This window comes from Erythranthe guttata, chromosome 8 (genome assembly GCF_056151865.1).
Source record: "Erythranthe guttata isolate IM_541 chromosome 8, IM_541, whole genome shotgun sequence".
NCBI classification, from domain to species: Eukaryota; Viridiplantae; Streptophyta; class Magnoliopsida; order Lamiales; family Phrymaceae; genus Erythranthe; species Erythranthe guttata.
Genome location: NC_142540.1, coordinates 3,062,072 through 3,083,318, shown reverse-complemented (window position 1 = coordinate 3,083,318; position 21,247 = coordinate 3,062,072). Strand labels below are relative to the sequence as shown.

The 21,247-nt window shown below is 35.0% G+C and overlaps 3 protein-coding genes across 3 annotated transcripts; 1 reads left to right on the top strand and 2 right to left on the bottom strand.

Moving 5' to 3' along the window:
* The first annotated feature begins 619 nt into the window (after positions 1–619).
* LOC105973460 (calcium-transporting ATPase 2, plasma membrane-type) lies at positions 620–4,940 on the top strand. Its single transcript, XM_088821656.1, has 7 exons — positions 620–1,110; positions 1,315–1,369; positions 1,546–3,488; positions 3,574–3,732; positions 3,827–3,998; positions 4,074–4,375; positions 4,463–4,940. The coding sequence occupies exons 1-7, from the start codon at positions 937–939 to the stop codon at positions 4,709–4,711; spliced, it is 3,054 nt and encodes a 1,017-aa protein (XP_088677782.1). The 5' UTR covers positions 620–936; the 3' UTR covers positions 4,712–4,940.
* On the bottom strand, positions 4,843–9,915 carry HEB1 (ARM repeat superfamily protein). The gene is made up of 5 exons (XM_012998474.2): positions 8,723–9,915; positions 7,768–8,232; positions 6,643–7,680; positions 6,342–6,456; positions 4,843–5,977 (listed from the first exon to the last, which is right to left on the bottom strand). Exons 1-5 carry the CDS (start codon positions 9,785–9,787, stop codon positions 5,013–5,015), a joined length of 3,648 nt encoding a protein of 1,215 aa, XP_012853928.2. The 5' UTR covers positions 9,788–9,915; the 3' UTR covers positions 4,843–5,012.
* Positions 9,916–11,774: 1,859 nt separating this feature from the next.
* On the bottom strand, positions 11,775–13,870 carry LOC105973444 (cyclin-D5-1). Its single transcript, XM_012998463.2, has 5 exons — positions 13,366–13,870; positions 13,162–13,248; positions 12,787–13,078; positions 12,569–12,702; positions 11,775–12,477 (listed from the first exon to the last, which is right to left on the bottom strand). The coding sequence occupies exons 1-5, from the start codon at positions 13,621–13,623 to the stop codon at positions 12,259–12,261; spliced, it is 990 nt and encodes a 329-aa protein (XP_012853917.2). The 5' UTR covers positions 13,624–13,870; the 3' UTR covers positions 11,775–12,258.
* Positions 13,871–21,247: the final 7,377 nt, after the last annotated feature.

Here is a 21,247-nt window from a genome sequence, read left to right as displayed (position 1 = left end):
CATAACCACCGTCCGTGATTTCGTGCTACATTGATATCTTTTTGCTCGAGACATAATTTTGTCTGGGGACCAGTTTATTTGCGAGATTTATTCACTCGATTGAGTCGTTGTCAGGTCATTACGTGCTGCGAGTTTTTTTCTCTGAAAAAAAGGTGTGGGGAAAAGGTTTGTTCAATTCGATTAATTTTGTTCAAAATTCATTTGTTTTTTTGTGTTTCGAATTGGAAGAGTGCAATTAACAAAGTAGACGTGTTTAGTTGCAAATTAAAATTATGTAAATTTGACAAGTACATGTAAACTATAATTATATAGGACTTTCGATTTTTTTCTCATTCACCAAATAATTAAAATCAGTTACTTGATTCAATTGTAAATTAGTTGCATGATATGTAAAGATTAATTGGCAAACCATAATTCAAATAGCGCACGAGGGACTTAGCTCAAATGAAACTATAAATACGAGTACTTTAAACAAAAAAACAAACATGTTATTAACAGCCGAATAAAAAATGTAATTAAAAAATAATAATAATTATAATAATCAACCAAGTATAAAAAACTTTACTTAATTATGACCCCCGTAGTATACGTTCAAACATCCCAAGAAAAAGGGAACCTTAGGACAAGAATTGAAAGACCGTTAATTCAGTTACTTCTTCTAATCATATATCCCATCACTACAATTTCTATCTACGGACCTTAAACACTTTCTCTAACCAAATATTCGGATCAAATTATATTAACACTACTAATTAATGAAACTTGTTCTGTGTAATCAGTATGCTTCTTTTGCACCTTCACGATTTCATTAATTATCCCCATAAAAGAATGAAATTTACTTAGTGGTGGTTAACCACACTAATTGGCCATTAGAGAGAGACCAATCTTGAAAGAATTTTTTTTAGTTTAGAAAATTAAGGTAGAGAAAAAGAAGAAATGGAGAATTTTTTGAGTGATAAATGGGATGTTATGCCGAAGCACTCGTCGGAGGAGGTGCTGCAGCGGTGGCGGGATCTCTGCGGGGTGGTCAAGAACCCGAAACGCCGCTTCAGATTCACCGCTAATCTTTCCAAGCGTTACGAGGCTGCTGCCATGCGTAAAACTAATCAGGTTTAATTAATTAATCAATTACCTTATCTTTTTTTTTCTTGATTTTTTCCATTTTTTACTACTTTTTTCTTCATCATTCAAATATTATGAATAAAAAAAAAACACAACAGTGGATCTGGGAAAAAAACAAAAATCAAAATAAAAATTGGGTGTTAGAGTATGTGTTTGATGATTAATATTTATATCTTGATTAATGATTGACAGGAGAAACTGAGAATTGCAGTCCTCGTTTCTAAAGCTGCATTTCAGTTCATACAAGGTGATTTTCTCTAAGATAATATATATATATATATATATATATATATATATATATATATATATATATATATATATATATATATATATATATATGTATATATATATATACATACATGTTTCTAGAAAACCATAAAAGAACAAACTCATGTAAATAAAAAAAAAAAATGGGGTACACAGGCATGCAGCCGAGTGACTACACAGTCCCGGAAGAAGTCCAATCCGCCGGTTTTCAAATCTGTGCCGACGAACTAGAGTCCATAGTCGAGGGCCACGACGTCAAGAAGCTCAAATTCCACGGTGGGCCCCACGGCATATCGCAAAAGCTCGCGACGGACCCCACCAACGGCATCACCACCGAATCACTGATCCGTCGCCGCGAACTATACGGCACAAACAAGTTCGAAGAAGTCGAGCCCCAGAGCTTTTGGGTATTCGTGTGGGAAGCCCTCCAAGATATGACACTCATGATCCTCGGTGTGTGCGCATTCGTCTCTCTGATAGTCGGGATACTAACCGAGGGATGGCCCAAGGGGGCCCACGATGGCCTAGGAATCGTTGCTAGCATCATGCTTGTTGTTTTCGTGACAGCTACTAGTGATTACAGGCAGTCGTTGCAGTTCAAGGATTTGGACAAGGAGAAGAAGAAGGTCTCGATCCAAGTCACGAGGAACGGTTATCGGAAGAAGATGTCGATATACCATCTTCTTCCGGGGGATATCGTGCACCTCTCCATAGGGGATCAAGTCCCGGCCGACGGGCTCTTTCTAACAGGGTTCTCTGTTTTGATCGACGAATCGAGTTTGACTGGCGAGAGCGAGCCGGTGATGATCACTTCCGAGAACCCGTTTTTGCTATCTGGAACGAAAGTGCAGGACGGTTCTTGCAAGATGCTTGTAACCACGGTTGGTATGAGGACTCAATGGGGTAAACTAATGGCCACGTTGAGTGAAGGGGGCGATGACGAAACTCCGTTGCAGGTTAAGTTGAACGGGGTGGCTACTATCATAGGCAAGATAGGGCTCTTCTTTGCGGTGGTGACTTTCGCTGTTTTGGTTCAAAAAATGATCGGGAGAAAATGGGGAGAAGGAACCACCTTAAAATGGTCGGGTGACGATGCAATGGAGTTGCTTGAGTACTTTGCGATCGCAGTAACCATAGTTGTTGTGGCGGTACCCGAGGGTCTCCCACTAGCCGTGACGTTGAGCCTCGCCTTTGCCATGAAGAAGATGATGAACGACAAGGCGCTCGTGCGCCACCTGGCGGCTTGCGAGACGATGGGTTCTGCCACGAACATATGCAGTGACAAAACCGGTACCCTAACTACGAATAGCATGAGCGTGGTGAAATCGTGCATTTGCATGGGCGTGAAGGATTTGAGCAAGTATTCTTCTTCCGGAATATCCTCGGAACTTCCGGATTCCGTGGTGAAGATTCTTCTCGAGTCGATTTTCAACAACACGGGCGGAGAAGTTGTAGTGAATAGGCGCGGCAAGCGCAAGATTCTCGGGACTCCGACGGAGACCGCTATATTGGAGTTCGGTCTATCGCTCGGAGGGGATTTTCAGGCAGAGAGAGGATTATCGAAGGTGCTTAAAGTCGAGCCGTTTAACTCGACAAAGAAGCGAATGGGGGTCGTTTTGGAGCTTCCGGAAGGAAGGGGGCTAAGAGCACACACTAAAGGTGCTTCGGAGATAATTCTTGCGGCATGCGATAAGGTTCTCAATTCGGAAGGCAATGTTGTCCCCCTTGATGAAACATCTGTAAATCTCTTGAAGGGGACCATTGATGAGTTTGCTAACGAGGCACTTAGGACACTTTGTCTTGCTTATATGGAACTCGAAAGCGGGTTCTCTATAAAAGACGACATTCCAGATTCCGGATACGTGTGTATAGGAATTGTAGGTATTAAGGATCCTGTACGGCCTGGAGTACCTGAATCAGTTGCACTTTGCCGTTCGGCTGGTGTAACTGTACGGATGGTAACTGGAGACAACATTAATACTGCAAAGGCTATTGCTAGAGAATGTGGGATACTTACAGATGATGGTGTAGCTATAGAAGGGCCCGTTTTTCGAGAGAAGAGTTTGGAGGAATTGTATGAATTGATTCCCAAGATCCAGGTATAAATACACTAACCATCTCAATACTAATATGCATGTATATACATATATATATATATATATATATGGGAATTTTTTTTCTCAGGTGATGGCTCGTTCGTCGCCATTAGACAAGCATACATTAGTGAAGCATCTTAGGACAACGTTTAATGAAGTTGTGGCTGTAACTGGCGACGGAACAAATGATGCTCCAGCACTTCATGAAGCAGATATTGGACTTGCTATGGGCATTGCGGGAACTGAGGTAACTTTAGAACTGTTCTGTACTTCTGTTTATCTTTCTTTCTTTTTTTCATAATTCGTCGGTGAAATTTTCATTTTGTGGACGAATTTTTCAGGTGGCTAAAGAGAGCGCTGATGTCATTATTCTGGATGATAATTTCTCCACGATCGTGACTGTAGCCAAATGGGGGCGATCGGTCTACGTAAACATTCAAAAGTTTGTCCAATTTCAGCTCACTGTTAATGTTGTTGCATTGGCTGTCAACTTCTACTCAGCTTGTAGGACTGGTAAGAGAACATAAAAACCTGATCTTATCCTTAAAAAAAGGCATGCTCTTGAAACTAATGTGTGTTCGATTTCAGGTAGTGCTCCTCTAACTGCTGTTCAGCTCCTGTGGGTCAATATGATTATGGATACACTTGGCGCGCTTGCATTGGCTACTGAGCCTCCTAATGAGGAACTAATGAAGAGAGCCCCTGTTGGAAGAAAAGGGAACTTCATAAGTGTTGTCATGTGGAGGAACATTCTAGGACAATCCTTGTACCAGTTTCTTATAATATGGTTCCTTCAGTCCCACGGCAAGACGATTTTCAGACTTCATGGCTACCCCGACTCAGATTTGGTCCTTAACACAATTATTTTCAATACATTCGTCTTCTGCCAGGTAAATTTTAATTGAAAAGATGGCATCATAATTTGCTAAGAAAGTTACTAACCTGCTTGTCTGAAAATTCGTGATGAATTTTTGCAGCTGTTCAACGAGGTGAACTCGCGAGAAATGGAGAAAATAGATGTTCTTGATGGAATACTGGACAACTATGTCTTTGTGTTGGTTGTGGGGGCCACTGTCCTGTTTCAAATCATTATTATCGAATACCTGGGAACTTTTGCAAGCACGACTCCTCTCACATTCATGCAATGGCTTGTCAGCATTGTCATCGGATTCTTGGGGATGCCAATTGCCGTGATCTTGAAACAGCATTTTCCTGTGGAAAATTAAAAATACTTGCAGATGATTTGTCAGATAGATATTATTTTTCCTTTTATGCATTTAAATTTGGCTGAGGGTGGAGGAATGTAGGAAGTAACAATTCACCGCGCACGTTTGTGCGCCTGCGTGAGTTAGATATATAGGATGAAAGGAATTTGTAGAAAAAAAGAGAGAAGTTTATACAGTGTGCAGCAAAACATCAGATAATCGGTTGATGTTATTTTTTTGAACTTCAAAAGTCTCAATATAGATCCTATATAAACAATAATTGTAAAATCACACAATAGGTTAGCTCCAATTGGCAGGTGATTCATTCTTCGTCCATCGAATCTCTCGTTTCATTATAAATAAAAGAAGTCCAAACAGGTTCAAGCAATGCCTTTGCACTGTATAACTTTTGTCTATCTTCCTCACTCTCGCATATCTCCTCAGCTTCGTCTATCCCCACTTTAGAGTATATCTCTCCAAGAGATGCCAACATTAACTTAAGTTCTTTCCATTCACCATCGTCTGCCCCAACTAGCTTTACACAGACAAAATGCACAAGGCCCAAGAGAATATCTAAGTTCTTGTTTTTCAAGGCATTTAGCGAACAATTCAAGAAAACTACCCCCACAGCATCGAGTATTTTCTCATTGGATTTCAATAGCTTACACATTGCCTCCACGATTCTCTTGAATGCAGCGAAATCCTTCGTATTTTTTACCTCCTCATCCGAGTGCGTTTCTCTCAGCTCATAGAGCTCAATCTTTGCTAAAATGGAAAGCCATGATGAGAATGTGGCATTCTCGTATGTATCTACCTCCAAAGGAGTGTCTTTCAGCAAGAAGGAAGAACCCAAAGCAAGGATCAGATCAGGGACCCACGGCTGGACAACTGTGATAAAACGAGCTCCATATCCGTATCCCAGAAACTCTTCAACTGAAACGATGAGATTAAACAGTTCGTTGACCAGACTGTGAGCTTCTGCTTGAGGTAATGATGAATCTTCACGAGTTTTGAGCACTATACTGAGTAACTTGGCCCCGTATGTGAATGAGCTTTTCAAACAAACAAATATATCTTTTAGGTCTTCTTCTGTTAACTGCAGCTGAGCAACAGCGTGTTCCCTTAAATTTGCGGTGATGAATTTCAAAGTTTCTGTTGTGAAATTCAAGCATCTTTCTTGATAGTGCAGAGTGAGATTCATAGCGGTTGCGTCAACAATGAATTTGAGAACTTCAGTGAATGTCTTCACCGTAGTTGATATGCTAATTTGTTTTATCATTCCGGTATCTGTGCAAAACAATCCAAAAAATTGGCACTTTTAATGTCAGTAGCAGAAATGAAAAAAAAAGAAGAGGGTATAACATAAGGATGCAGTATATCCATATTGCATTACTGCTAAATGGAAATATATTCTAAGTTAGATAACCTTAATCTTAACAACCGTAATATTTATCAAGCTTGAATACGGATCACCGTTAAAAAAAAAAAGGAGTTAAGAAAATAATCATAATTTTCAGAATGGCATTTACAAGGACCACAGAACACGAAGTATAAATATGAAACTTCTTTCAATTTCTCAACATTCAGAAAGAAGAAGAGAAACAAACAGGGTACAAAAAGATGACGCCATGATTTACAAGGTTGAACGTACCAGTTTGACATCCATCAGATTCTGAAAGAAATTCAGACTTTTTGTTATTGTTCGCGCTGAATACTTTATCTGCGCATTGAAGAAGATGGTCCAACGTCAAGTCCATCGTAGTTGCCTGGTAAGAGATGGGCCCAGATTAGCAACAAACATTTTTAGTTACCAACTGTTAGTTGATTGATAATAAAGATGCCGAGGATACATAAATTTTCGTGATATGAAATAGTAACATCACATTTTCTTATGTTGAACAGAATTATTTTAGAATTTCGTTAAAGTGGCAGTAGATGAGAATATCACTTGCCTGCGTAGAATTTTTGCTTCCGGTTTTAATGTTATGAAGAGCCATATGCAGGGACAGAGTTGTGTATGCAGAAACAGGATATGTGTTGAAATAATCATATTGAAGGCAATGCACAACACTAGCTTCAGAAATGACCTTCAGTGCTAAGTATGCACTTTCCAAAGTTCGAGAACCGAACATAGCATTCCTTGTATTTTCAGACAGAAGTAAGTCCTTTATTTGCCATGCTATTCCAACAGCAATTGCATAATCTTCCAGAAATCTATCTTCGCCAGTGTTAGATGACTTCTTCCGATTGCTCTGCTTCGCCTTTGATGATATTTTCAAGGAAGATTTAGTTTTCATTCTAGTTGCCGACCTTGCCCTTTGTTTCCCTAATTCTATTCCAAATTTGACATGGCATCCATATGCAACTCCTTGCAGAAACCCAACCAGAGCTTCAAACATGTCATCAAACCAACCACACGACAAGAAAATCTTGTGGGCGGAGCTCACTTGAGCTTGCATTTCAATATTGTCTGATAAACCACTACAGTTAGTAATAAAGCCGAGACAATCTCCAAAAAAGTCACCTACTGCATCTAGGGACGTGGTTGAGATGATGTGGCATATCGAAGATTGAGCACGTGCAGTAGAAGCAACTGCAAAAAGAGTCTTCAGCTTTTCAGCAGACAACTCCTCCTTGAGAGCAGCGAGGAAAGAAGCCTCCTTTGCAAGATCCGTACAGAGGTGAGAGGCGGAAACAAGTAAACCCTCAATTTGCTCATCATCAAGCTTCACAGATGACAAAGTCAAACCGATAAGAACATTAAAAAGTTTCATAAGAGATTTAAGCGACGCTCCTTCCGATGCTGCAAACTCACAGAATCTTGCCCCGGCTGTAGGAGACCTTTTGATAAGAGTAATACAGCGCTTACAAGCTTCTTCTTCCGTCACTTTAGAGGGGAAATACGATGGTAGAAGAAGTTTTGTGATTTTCCTTGCAATATTTGGTTGGTCATCAGCAAGAGTTGATAATAGTACATCTAGTCCCACTATCTGAAGAAGAAAAACGAAAAGGGTAGAACGAGAAAGATCATAAAAAGGGACAAAAAATGAGAGAGTTCAGTGTATAGGGCTGATTACCTTATGGAAGTGAAAATTTCGAATGTCCTTCAAGAGAAGAAGGAGATCAGTGACAGCTGCACGCACTACTGACGCAGAATCCATAATAAGTATGCCCAATCTAGGTAAGAGCACTTTCAGGACCTCATGAGATTGAGGATTGCCGAGCAAATATATAATACCACTGACTGTAGAGAGTCTGACCTCTGTGCAAGCATCAAGAGACATGTTTTCAAAAAAAATTGAAATAATTTTTGTAATTGTTGGTGAAGGAATAACTTCCCAGAACATATGAAGAACTCGACAGCAGCCTTCAACAGCCACAACTCTCACTTCTGGGCATTCATCCAAAAGTAATTTTTCCAACAGAAAGAATTGCTTTTCTAGTAGCATATCTTTAGCCTCCTTGGTGGCATCGGGATCTTCTAAAGGAAACAGGTCCAAAAGTAAGTGCAATGCATTTTGACGAACATTTGAGTTTGCAACCTGCAACATTTAGAAATGTAAACATCAGTATCTTTGTAGTGTGCAATTATTTGTTTTTTCAAAGAACATAATTATCTTGCGAAAAGTAGACCAAAAGAAAATTCTCTTGAGTCATGCTTTAATTGAAAACTGAAATATAGAATAACCATAAATTGGAGAGGGAAATAAAAAATACTGAGCAAAAGTAAGGATAATGTCTTTGCTGTTCCAACACTCGTCAACTTTCACATCATCGGTTGAATATCAGACATTTACTTGGAAACTAATATGAGAAAGTAAACTTCAAATATTTAATTTGTGAAAAATCAAAGAGACCTTTACACTTGGGGTTGAATTTTAAAGGGTCATATGTAACACTGGAGTAGATTCAGGAATTTGTAAAGCACTGCCGAATGACGCTTCACTGGTTTGTAAAAACAGATACTCTCACTATTAACAAAAGTTTATTCAACTACTGTCTTCAATATGATGAAAACACAGATTATAGTACCTGAAGGGATCGGAAAATCACTGGTTCTGCCAGACAAAAGAATAGTTTCTCTACTCCCTCTGTGGTTCGTTGATTCACAAAACCGCATAAAATCCTTCTAATTGATGCTGCTAATGCTGCAGAGCTGGCATACACAGCACTTTCGACCAACCCTTGTAAAAACCCGTTCTCAATCTCATCCTTGCATTTGGCTTCCTCTGCCTTCCATGCTCTAAAAACAATTTCACCATACGCCTCCAAGATCGATTTACGCTCAAATGGGATCTGTGATTTTATCATCGCACACATTTCTTTCGTGAGCTGCACACTAAGACTGAACAAGAAAGCAACAAATTTTCTACCCTCCTCTGTTTTCAAATACAAAGGTGAAATCACACACCGAATCAGCAAATTTTTCAAGTCCTCGATACTCTCATCCTCAAAATCAAACAACGATAAAGCATCACGAACCGTATAAACTCTGTGAACATCCACTTTCTTGTTCAAGGTCAAGGAGCGCGATAGAATAACAGCCAACGACTGAGAAATTAGGGTTTCCTTCCCCAATAAACCGCCTTTCCACCATTCTTCACATAAATTAGCAATCTCCGACAGCAAAACCGAATCAGACTCGAACAGGAACAGGTTATCATGCAACTCTTTAGCTGCAGGCAACAATTCAGAAACGGAGAACACGTTTTTAGGGTGGAAAACGCAGAGGTGCAAAATGTAGGTATAAACCTGGAGCTTTTCGGAGATGCGCTGCCTCTCATTTTCCTGGCGCTGTGTGGGAGACGCGCAGTCGTCTTTCTTGTTACGGGCGGATCTGCGGACGCGCTTCGCCGGAGGCGTTAACGGGGAACCCGTGCAGAACGAGGTGGATAGATTCTGGAATTGGGAAATGGCGTGTGAAACGGCGTTGCAAAGAGAGATGGGGAGAGTGGAACTTAGATCGGAGGACGGTTTAATTGAGGTGTTAATTAAGGTTTTGATGGCGGATTTGGAGGACTTGTAGGGTAATTTGGCGGCGGAGGAGAGGAATTCCTCGGCGGAGGTTTGCAGCGACGACCGGAGTCTTTTCTCCATTAGTGTTTGAGTTCGATTTTTCCAGAATACTGTGCCGTTAGTTTTCAATTTGAGGGTTTTGTTGTGATTGGGTTGGGTGACAGCATGACAGACGAATGAGATGTAATATCAATTCCCGCTCACCCAATAAATAGTGGGTTTGGATTTGTCTGTTACATTCGTAGGTCACAGGCGTGTGGCGTAACATTTTGAATATTTGAATCTCGTTTTGGCGGTCAAATCTGTTCTCCGGATAATTTTTTGCTTGGCAAAATTTATGGGCCGATCCAATTTTATTTTTGATTTAACATAAATAATTTATTTTATTTTAAATTTAAATATATGCACCAACTTAGAAATCAAATATATAATCTATACTCAAGATATGATTTTCGAAACATTTTTTTACAAATAGAAATTATTGAAAAATCCTAATGTAGGTGTAAATCGGACGGATATCGAAATTAGCCCTTTCGAAAAATTCCGTTTTTTTTTTTTGAAGTGAAAACTAGTTCCGATTTTGTTCCAAAATATATCGGAAATTGGAATGAAAAAACTTTTTTCAAAATGGAAAAAAATTCAGATCGGAATTGTCGAAATTCAAAAAAATTTCAATTTTTGGCACTTAAAATATAAAATACATAATAATATTAATATTTCAAGTGTACCTTCAGAACTTCAAATCGGATCGAAAATCGGAATCTCATATATATTCCAATTTTTTTTCAAATAATTTCGGAAAAATCAGAATTCGAAATTTTGAATGAAAAATATTGTTTCAAAATCGAAAAAAATTGGATCATGATCGTCGTAAATCGAAAATTCCTTTCCAATTTTCACCCATAACACCAACTAATGGCCACGCAAATATACAATTTCTAGAAAGCAATCGTATTTTTAAGTTGAGTATATATATATCTCAGTATCTCATCACAAATAATCAAAACAATTTTATAGTTTTATACAATTTCCTTATCAATATTTTCAAAGAAAAAAAAATTAATAAGAAAAAATAAAAAATGAAACTCATCCAAACATCGATATACTCATCTACATAGTTGAAATGATTGCCTTAGCATATTTGTTACACACAATAACTGCTGGGCCACAATTTTAGACAACCAGCAGATCAGTGACTGCAGAATGATACCATGGTGGTAGTAATTCAATGTGAATGAAGCTCACAATAATTATTTATAAAATATATATATATATATATATATATATATATATATATATATATATATATATATATATATATATATATATATATATATACAGACTGGACAAACTATGTACTGAGGGCAAGCATGTGATGAAGGGATAGGCCTGCCAGTACTTTTCACCATCAAACATTTGACCAGATATATAAATCTCTCACCTTTCTTGAATGTATATATATGTAAATACTAAATACTACATAGTGCGTGTGTGTGTTTATGACAACTATCATTTGAAAACTATAATCCTAGATAGTTATTTAAAACTTGCTTTCTTAAAGATACATGTATGGGGTATTTACAGCCATCGAGCTAAGTTCAAATTACGAAAAAACTTATTATATTTGGATAATTACAATCACCCATCGACTATGAATCTTCTTACACGTTCATCCTTGTATTATCAAATTTAGTAGAATATTCTCCAATTTGTACATGTTTTACCCCATTCGATCTCCACATTTTGAAACAAGATGATCATAGGATGTGTCTCTTAGCTTCTAAATATCAAATTGTGGCATATCAGAAACTGCGTTTTTTCACGTACAAACTACAGAATATTCCACGGAATTTAGAAAATTATGTTGAATTTGATATCATAAGGGTAGACGTGTAAGAAGATTCATGGTTTAGGAGTGGATGTAATTACCCAAACAAGAGGGGTTTTTTTTCCGTAATCTAACCATACATCAGCCGCCGATAGTAGTTTAACCTAAATATAAAATATATATGTATTATAGTAACACATTGTATAGTAAGTGCCCCTACCATTTTGAAAAGCTCAAACAAAAGCCAACCAAAATGCCACACTGATAAATCACATCAAACAAGAAACAATCTCTCATTCCTTATTTCCCCCACCATTGCCTTCTGAAAAATATTGCATAGAAAGCATCTCAATGGCTCTTTCAACAACAATGTTGAAAAATATAAAAACATAAATATGCAAAAAAAAAAATCACTTCAAAAGAATCGACATTGCAACGAAGCAAAATTACGAGAATTTTTTTTAAAAAAATTAAAAAAATCAATCCTTTGGCTCTCACTCCCTCAACAACCGGCTTTTTTTTTTACCTTACTCATCACTTGTAAGCAAAAAAAGGTATATACTCCTCTTTATTTGTGCTAATTCCACCTTTCACTATTGGCATTTGCTCAATGCTGCAAAAATGGAGCCCTCCCCCAAAGAGAACTCCATTAAAGAAACTTAATCCAATATTATCTGCAAATTACACGAACCATCTCCTTAATAAAAGATTATGCTTCGATTCCTTACGATTTAGGAATCTTGGGCTTAGAACAATATTGATCGCCACTGATATGTGTAAGCCTTCTTTTATTGCCGACTCTCGATGTGATTATCGAGTGGTCAAGAATGTCGATGGAGCTTGAATGGCATGATAGTAAACTCGACGAATTAATCAATTTCGACGCCTTGGATTTCGACATCCCGATTTCTTGCAGCATACTATAACACGAGAAAGTGTGCTCCTGTTGCCAATGAATTGAATAATGTTTTGAAGTTAATTAGTAGGAGAAAAAAAAAGTAGCTTAATCTTTTGCTACACCATTATAAACTCACTTTTTCTAGGGGCCCCCATGATGGGATTGCATTCGTCTTAATCTCAATTACTTTTTCGGTTAAGCGATAGTCGTAAGCTGCTAAAACTGCAGCAGCTGCAATAATTGATGGCCGGTGTTCGACCACATTAATTTCTGCACCAAACAAATCGAGCGATTAAGTAAAAAAGCTTCTTGAATTAAAACAATCATCAGATATAATAAATCTTTATAACTTACCTTCCATTAATGCCGAGATCAATTCAACCGCTCGATTAATCAGATCTATACGACTCGATTTGCCACAGAACTTGGTGGCGAAATAGTTTAGATAAGCAAAAGGAGTGGCGCAGCTGATTTTCCATTCCAACGTATTCAACACTATCAATTCCATTCTCTGTATCACACTCCCTTCGAAATTGTATTCGTCGACATGATATTCGGATAAAGCAGGCACTTGGCATTCCTCCATTTTTGCAGCTAACGATAAACAGGCGACGGATAATAATCGAATAGCCCATAACTTTCCATTCTATCAAAACATCAATAACAAAAAATCCCAAGTTACACAAATGTACAAACATAAATAGTGAAAATCCCATATCAGTTACTTACATCAATCGACCTTCTCGAAAAGAACCGATCGAAATAAATCAGCGATAGATACGCCGTGTGGAAGTGAAATCCAAAGAGAACCCTCGTCTGTTAACAAGCACCAAAAAAAAACTCTTTCAACACTAAAATTAAAAAAAAAATTAAAAAAAATTGCAGCAATAAAATTAAATGCAGAAAAAGTCAGTTATGAAAAAGGAAACAGACGTGAAGAATCCATTTGACGGCATCCCTACGTGCGCATTTCAACCAGATTCCATCACTCCCGAGTGAAGATTCGTCGCTGTTTGGCTCAAAGATCGTCTCTTTCTCGATTAACATTTCAACATACTCCGATTCCGACTCAGAAACAGAACAAAAATCAAAGTTTCCGTCGGATTTGAAGGAGTGCTGTTCCGTCAAACACGAGTCTTCTTCTTCACACAAGAGGCTGGGCCATGGATTTTCAGATTCCTCCATTTCCATTTCCAAAAAAAAATTAAAAAATTGGGGAATCCAATAGAGAATAATAGTATAGTAGTATAATTGCTGTGGAGATTCGAGGAGAAGTGAAATGGGGAAGAGATTGAGGAAATCGGAAACCTAGATTATAGGGGAAAAGGGGGAATTAAGGTGGTGGTGGTGGTGGTGGTAAACGGAGGAGTCGAGGTGCGATTTTGGTGCCGCCAAAATCCCGTAGATGCTAATGCCCATATTTATATACTGTGTTATTGTTGGACAAGATCACTGATTAATTTTTATTTTTATTTTTTTTATATTTAAATTAAGAAATATGGAATGTATGGTATGGTATGGTATGGTACGTACATTTATTTAATGCATAGTATAGTGTATATTTAATATTTATAATATTATGATTAATCTATGCGTAAAAGATGTCTCGATTCAATTGTCATTTCCTTTTTTTGCCAAAATTATATCACTAATATATAACTTTTTCAATAGAATAATAATTATTATATATATATAGATATAGATATTAAGAAAATAAAATAATACTTTGGTGAAATTAGTAAGTTATTATTTAATATATAACTTAATAATAATATTAATTTTACATATTGTTGAATTTCATTAATTTTTTGAATTTTTAGCAACCCAAAAATATATATTTATCAATAATCATGTATTAATATAATAATTAATGTCTAACAAAAATATAAAATTAAATAAAAATATTCGAAGTGACTCTATTATACTTGCGTTTATTGTTATAGTATATCATAGTTATTGTGATTTGTGACGCATACGAAACACGTCATCAGATTGAATCTCACTAATGACGTTGCCTAATTCTTATCATTTAATCCATTCGTACCAATTTATTATTATTATTATTATTATTATTATTATTATTATTATTATTATTATTATTATTATTATTATTATTATTATTATTATTATTATTATTATTTATCACTTTAGACTTATACTGTAAAATTAATATTATCCTTTATCATTAATGGTGGGGAGAATAATAAAATGAGATTAAGAATAAAGTCCCGAACTTAATTAACTAATCTTTTTTTTTTTTTTTTTTAAATCTTGAGATTATTTTAATACAGAGGATTGATGTGTCTAATTAGGATTCGGCCCATAAAGGCTCAGATCAACCCAATGAGCAACAAAGCCCCATTTATCACATTAACACTATCTTGACAATTAATTAATATTATTTGTTTATATCGAGATACTTATACGTCGGAGGACAATCGTCGGGCCAATTCCGACGTGTCACCTAGTATTTCCTAACCGTTTGTAGGTTAACGGGTGGACCACTCCCTTCGACTACTTCAAAACACGTGACAGTACCCTTAGGCATTCTCTACTATTATGAGCTCAAAGACTCTTGCGTTGTCTAACAAGTATTTGAGCAGCATAATGGATCATTTGTGTTTTTTGTAAACGAAAAAAAAGAAATAGTACATACTTATGAAAATGTGGAAAGAGTATATATATATACATGATATCAAAATTAAAAAGAAAAACAAAAAATCAATCTCCTTTTCAACAATAAGATTTAAGGCCCACGAATATGATATATATATATATATAAATATGAATAATAAAAAAAAAAAGTGTAGATAATATAAGTAAATAATATTTATCACGTGAGTATGATTGCAGGTAGCTAGCAAAGGAGCGCCTTCTGGACCACTCATGATACCAAATACGCTCCTTCTCTATTCCCAAAACAATTGCCCTTTTTTTTTTAATTATTATTTAAACCTATGATGCTTTATTTATACAAAAACTCTCATCTTTTTGACTCATATATTTTATTACCAATTCTTCGAAACTTTCAATATTGTAAATACTTTTACATCATAGTATTTTTTGTTTTTTGTGTAGTTATAGTATCATGTAAATATGCATACATATATATATATTCAAAAAAATGTTTTTAGAGACTTTTATCAATTAAAAGTCTCTAAATTTAATGACCCTTTTAGACCCTCCTCCCTTTGAATGCATTTTTTGCCCCACAAAAAAAAATAAAATTAATAAATAAATAAATAATATGGAATTCAAACAGCAATGTAATAGTATAGTGGTTGTTCTCGTGCATCTAGTTATTATTGACATTTAATTTTATATAGGGGGGCAATGAAACTATATGTTAGTTAGTTAGGTAGCTTGGGTTTTAGTGCTAGATGCTCTTTTTTTTATTTTTTTTGATAATTATTAGTGCTAGATGCTCATTGCTTAATTTTTCATTTTATTTAATTTTCAATTTTTAATTTTTTTAATTTTTTAATTTTAATTTTTGTTTTTTTACTCTGACCTAGTACATTAAATGTTGTTTGGATGTGCTAGCTGTTTTCCAGGAATTGGGAATAAAGAACCGGATATTAATTAATGGTGCTACTATTTTTATTTTTATTTTTATTTTATTATTTTAGTTTTTTATTTTTATTTTGTAGTAACAACGACAATTTTATTAAATGGTATGTGCACATTGGAATAGAAATGATAGTCAATGTTTCACTACTTCATCCCTTTGCCGTTTCATTAGCTTGTAAATGTCTAGCCTTTTTATTGTTTTATTAGATGTTACACTCAATTAATTTTACTGGACAATGTTGATATATACGTGTAGGGGCGTATCTATGACGTTTTATGAGGGATGGGTGATATTTGTTTCGAAATAATACGCCATCCCCGATTATTTTGGAGGAATTTACAAAAAAAAAAAAAAAAAACTACAAATATATTTGTAAAATTTATTTAATATGGTATGAGATTTAGCCATGATATATTAAATTATAATGATAAATATGAAAAAAAAGTATATAAATTTAATATAAACAAAGAAGTGAAGGGGCTAAACTCATACTTACAAAAATCTAAAGGGGCGAAAATTGATCAATTAATAGCTAATTTGATGGGTAATTAAAATTATATTTATGTGTGGTTAATAACTCTTCATTTGGACCAATTGATTTCGGTCCAATTAAACATAAGCCCACTCCTCTTTTTATAGACCCAAGTGTTGAATAAGATGGGCCTCTTTTGCAAAGTTCAATTCAATATCGTTTATTAAACGTAAAAGTTAGTGATTGTGAATTAAGTTGATTTTAAATACTTATTTTTTAAATTTGAAAGTGTTCGCAAATATTCTAAAAAAACTAATTTTGCTTACACTTATAAGAAGATTATGAGCAGAAAAAGAAGAAGCTCATAATCACTTTTAAAAACTTTTTGAAATACCACCTTAGAGAATGAGGTTATGTCCATATAATTATATAAATAAAATTCAATGATTTTATTTGCCGGATAAGAGAGTTTAGCAACATTAAAATAAGAAAATAAAAATAATAATTAAAGAGAAAAAATGTGGATATGAATATATATGATGAGCTGTAATTTGAAATGGACAACTCTATAGTGTCTATACTCTACATCGAATATAAGTGTGTGATGATTATTAATTAAGAAAATTTTATTTGTAAGTTGACATTATTAAATATTAAAAAAGTAAATCTGAATAAGCTCCGCATAAGTACACACGTGGAAGGTCAATTATTGATAAAAGCACTTTTCGTATTAAATTAAGAAAATCGTTATCAGCGTGATTATTAATAATAATTAATAATATGGATTAGCAATTATCCAAAAGAAAAACTAATTCTATGGATTTGAGAACTTACTTGTTCTCGATTATGTTTTCATTTTGACTTTCTATTAATATGGAAAGAGATTTTGAGAATCCATTTGTTGACATCAAAATTGAGATTAAATTACGAATTAATGGCCCAAATAAATTGGTTATTAATTTGGATCTCGATTGAAAGTCCATAATAAATTTGGGCTTATATCCATTTTTTGAGATTAAATTACAAATTAATAATCCAAATAAATCGGTTGTTAATTTGAATCTCAAGTCAAAGCCCGTGAAGAGTTTGGGCTTTATATCGAAGTCCATACTAAATTTGGGCTCCGCAAATGTGCGATGTGAGTTAACTCAAAATAAGTACTAAATTCTTATTCATTTGGGTCAGCTATTTGGGCTTATAAAATCTAGCCCACGTGAAGTGGCAAGTGGTCAAGCCCACCGGTCCAAGTTTCAAGTCAAGAAACCCTAAAACCGAGTCTATAAAAGTAGGTCTCAAGCAAGGAATACACAAGCATCAAGCAAGGCGTACATCAAGCACTCAAAAGCTCTCAAGTCTCGAGCTCTTGCCACGACGAAGAACAACAACCGCGGAGGTTCTACATCTTCATCAAGGCACCAAATCCACAAGACCTAGAAATCCCCAAATCGATTTCTATATATTCATATCTACTTCCGCAAATCAACGGTGGAATCAAGCTCTCAATTCAAGAACAAGCTTCAGCCCTTGGATTATATCTAGGAGAAGAATCAGAGGAATCAACAAAGATTGTAACCCATTTTCGTTTTGATTAAAATATATTTATTTGTTCCTATTTTTTCTTGTCTTGTAATTTATTTTGCAGACATTTAAATTTGAGGTTAACACCATTAATTTGACTTTCTATTTATAATGTGCGTTTTGCAGAAATACCCTCATAATTTTGTTAATTAAAACTTGATCCGTACTCGATCAATAAAATTGTTACTATTCCTTCTGCTTCTGAATATGTGTCATTATTTTTTTGTATTTTTACACAAATGTTAAGAAACTCAATGAATATCTTTGTTTTAGGAAATCTATATGATATGCCTAATTGGGCCAACCCAATGGGCCTACAATTTCTTTACCTACTGGGCTACGAGCCCAATATCGAAGACTAATATCACCGAGGCCCAAACACCTTCAAGTAAGGTTTGGGCCCAACAAAGCAAACCCAACCCAATAAACGACATATAAATAGAGGTTTTACTCATTTTATTAAGGTACGTCCTATTAACTGAGCAATACTACAATACGTATTCTCTGGACTATTTCTACTATCAGCATGTCTGACTTGAGCGTCGGAGGGGTTTCCGCCGGATCAACCCCCGGCTTAGCTTATGTGTTCTATGATCGCAGGTACCTCAGGATCATCAAGTTGTCAAGCTACTGATCTGCTTTGCTCTCCCAGTTCGTTTTCTACACCACCCTAGGTGAGCTTACATTTTAGCATCATCATTTTGGCGCCGTCTGTGGGAACGATGCAAACCAGATCACGTAGCCAACAAGATCCTCCTGAGGCGTCTGCTCGGAAAGAAAATGACACAGCTAACGACCTCCCACCTTGTGGAGGCTCTGGCTTGCCACCTCCTCCACATCCCATGGATCCGCCTCGCGAGGTTCAGGTGATCCCCCCTCGGGACCCACCACTCGCCGATCCACCACTCCCTGCTCCTCGAATGGTTCAAATAACCGAGGATGCGCTTCAACGCATGATAATGTTGATATTTACGTGTAGGGGCGTATCTATGACGTTTTATGAGGGATGGGTGATATTTGTTTCGAAATAATACGTCATCCCCGATTATTTTGGAGGAATTTACAAAAAAATAAAAAAAAATACAAATATATTTGTAAAATTTATTTAATATGGTATAAGATTTAGCCATGATATATTAAATTATAATGATAAATATGAAAAAAAAAGTATATAAATTTAATATAAACGAAGAAGTGAAGGGGCTAAACTCATACTTACAAAAATCTAAAGGGGCGAAAATTGATCAATTAATAGCTAATTTGGTGGGTAATTAAAATTATATTTATGTGTGGTTAATAACTCTTCATTTGGACCAATTGATTTCGGTCCAATTAAACATAAGCCCACTCCTCATTTTATAGACCTAAGTGTTGAATAAGATGGGCCTCTTTTGCAAAGTTCAATTCGATATCGTTTATTAAACGTAAAAGTTAGTGATTGTGAATTAAGTTGATTTTAAATACTTATTTTTTAAATTTGAAAGTGTTCGCAAATATTCTAAAAAAACTAATCTTGCCAACACTTATAAGAAGATTATGAGCGGAAAAAGAAGAAGCTCATAATCACTTTTAAAAACTTTTTCAAATACCACCTTAGAGAATGAGGTTATGAACTTATGTCCATATAATTATATAAATAAAATTCAATGATTTTATTTGCCGGATAAGAGAGTTTAGCAACATTAAAATAAGAAAATAAAAATAATAATTAAAGAGAAAAAATGTGGATATGAATATATATGATGAGCTGTAATTTGAAATGGACAACTCTATAGTGTCTATACTCTACATCGAATATAAGTGTGTGATGATTATTAATTAAGAAAATTTTATTTGTAAGTTGACATTATTAAATATTAAAAAGGTAAATCTGAATAAGCTCCGCATAAGTACACACGTGGAAGGTCAATTATTGATAAAAGCACTTTTAGTATTAAATTAAGAAAATCGTTATCAGCGTGATTATTAATAATAATATGGATTAGCAATTATCCAAAAGAAAAACTAATTCTATGGATTTGAGAACTTACTTGTTCTCGATTATGTTTTCATTTTGACTTTCTATTAATATGGAAAGAGATTTTGAGAAGCCATTAATTTGACTTTCTATTTATAATGTGCGTTTTGCAGAAATACCCTCATAATTTTGTTAGTTAAAACTTGATCCGTACTCGATAAATAAAATTGTTACTATTCCTTCTGCTTCTGAATATGTGTCATTATTTTTTTATTTCTACACAAATGTTAAGAAACTCAATGAATATCTTTGTTTTAGGAAATCTATATTATTAGACTAAAATACTAACTAACATCATTGCAATTCTATAGATATACATTGTGAAACAGATGAAGTAATATATTAACTCAAAAAATAATTGAGATGAGAGATAATTGTTTACAATCAGTTGAGTAATGTCAAGGAAAATTTATCAGAAACTAATTACAAAACTACAAAAGTTCCTAAATTAACGAAAATAAAAAATAAGGACTATAATCGAAACACAAACCATAGTTTTTTTTATGTTTAATTACGCAACCTGGTGAATGTCTTTCACCCCAATTAACCTTTATAACAAAATCTCGATTTCAAGATTAGAGCTTAAAGACATTGCCTCATTTTGTTAGGGAGATTATCATTAATAATTAAATAATTGGACTTTGTTTAAGGTTTGATAACCTCAGTAACTTGTCAGGTCAATCGATCAATATTATATTATCATGGTTTATCTTACTTTATTTTTTTAAGGAAGTTTTTTGCATTATACGTCCTGATATCTAATAAAATAATTGAATTTTCATTAAATTATTTAATCTTTATTGCTAATATTATCTTGACAATCAAACAAGAGCTAATACAGCCGAAATTTTAAAACAAAAAAGACCAATTAATTGGTGAGATTGGAAATTGGTAGATAAGCATTCGCTCAAATACAAGAATCAGATAAGATCAACATATTCGAAGAACTGTTCCTTTTTTTTTTTCTTTAATTTCTATTTTGGAACTAATTATTGGATATATATTACTCCAATAAATATAGTAAAATGACGAAAAAGTACACGGAAACTAACTCGAAATACCATTAAGGACCGCACGTTTTAGGGGTGGAAAATCCAATCAGCGTTGGATCTGACAAAGTTCCACGTCATTTCCCACATATTTTAAATCCCTGACCAAGCTGTCTTGTTCACATTTT

Bases quoted from the DNA above. Each gene is read 5' to 3' on its own strand.
- LOC105973460 (XM_088821656.1), top strand. From the start codon at position 937: ATGGAGAATTTTTTGAGTGATAAATGGGATGTTATGCCGAAGCACTCG. The intron at 1,111-1,314 runs GTTTAATTAATT...AATGATTGACAG, and splicing joins CCATGCGTAAAACTAATCAG to GAGAAACTGAGAATTGCAGT. The intron at 3,733-3,826 runs GTAACTTTAGAA...CGAATTTTTCAG, and splicing joins TGGGCATTGCGGGAACTGAG to GTGGCTAAAGAGAGCGCTGA.
- HEB1 (XM_012998474.2), bottom strand. From the start codon at position 9,787: ATGGAGAAAAGACTCCGGTCGTCGCTGCAAACCTCCGCCGAGGAATTC. The intron at 8,233-8,722 runs GTACTATAATCT...TAAATGTTGCAG, and splicing joins TGATTTTCCGATCCCTTCAG to GTTGCAAACTCAAATGTTCG. The intron at 7,681-7,767 runs GTAATCAGCCCT...TTTCTTCTTCAG, and splicing joins GAAATTTTCACTTCCATAAG to ATAGTGGGACTAGATGTACT.
- LOC105973444 (XM_012998463.2), bottom strand. From the start codon at position 13,623: ATGGAAATGGAGGAATCTGAAAATCCATGGCCCAGCCTCTTGTGTGAA. The intron at 13,249-13,365 runs GTCTGTTTCCTT...GCTTGTTAACAG, and splicing joins CCGTCAAATGGATTCTTCAC to ACGAGGGTTCTCTTTGGATT. The intron at 12,703-12,786 runs GTAAGTTATAAA...TGTTTGGTGCAG, and splicing joins GATCTCGGCATTAATGGAAG to AAATTAATGTGGTCGAACAC.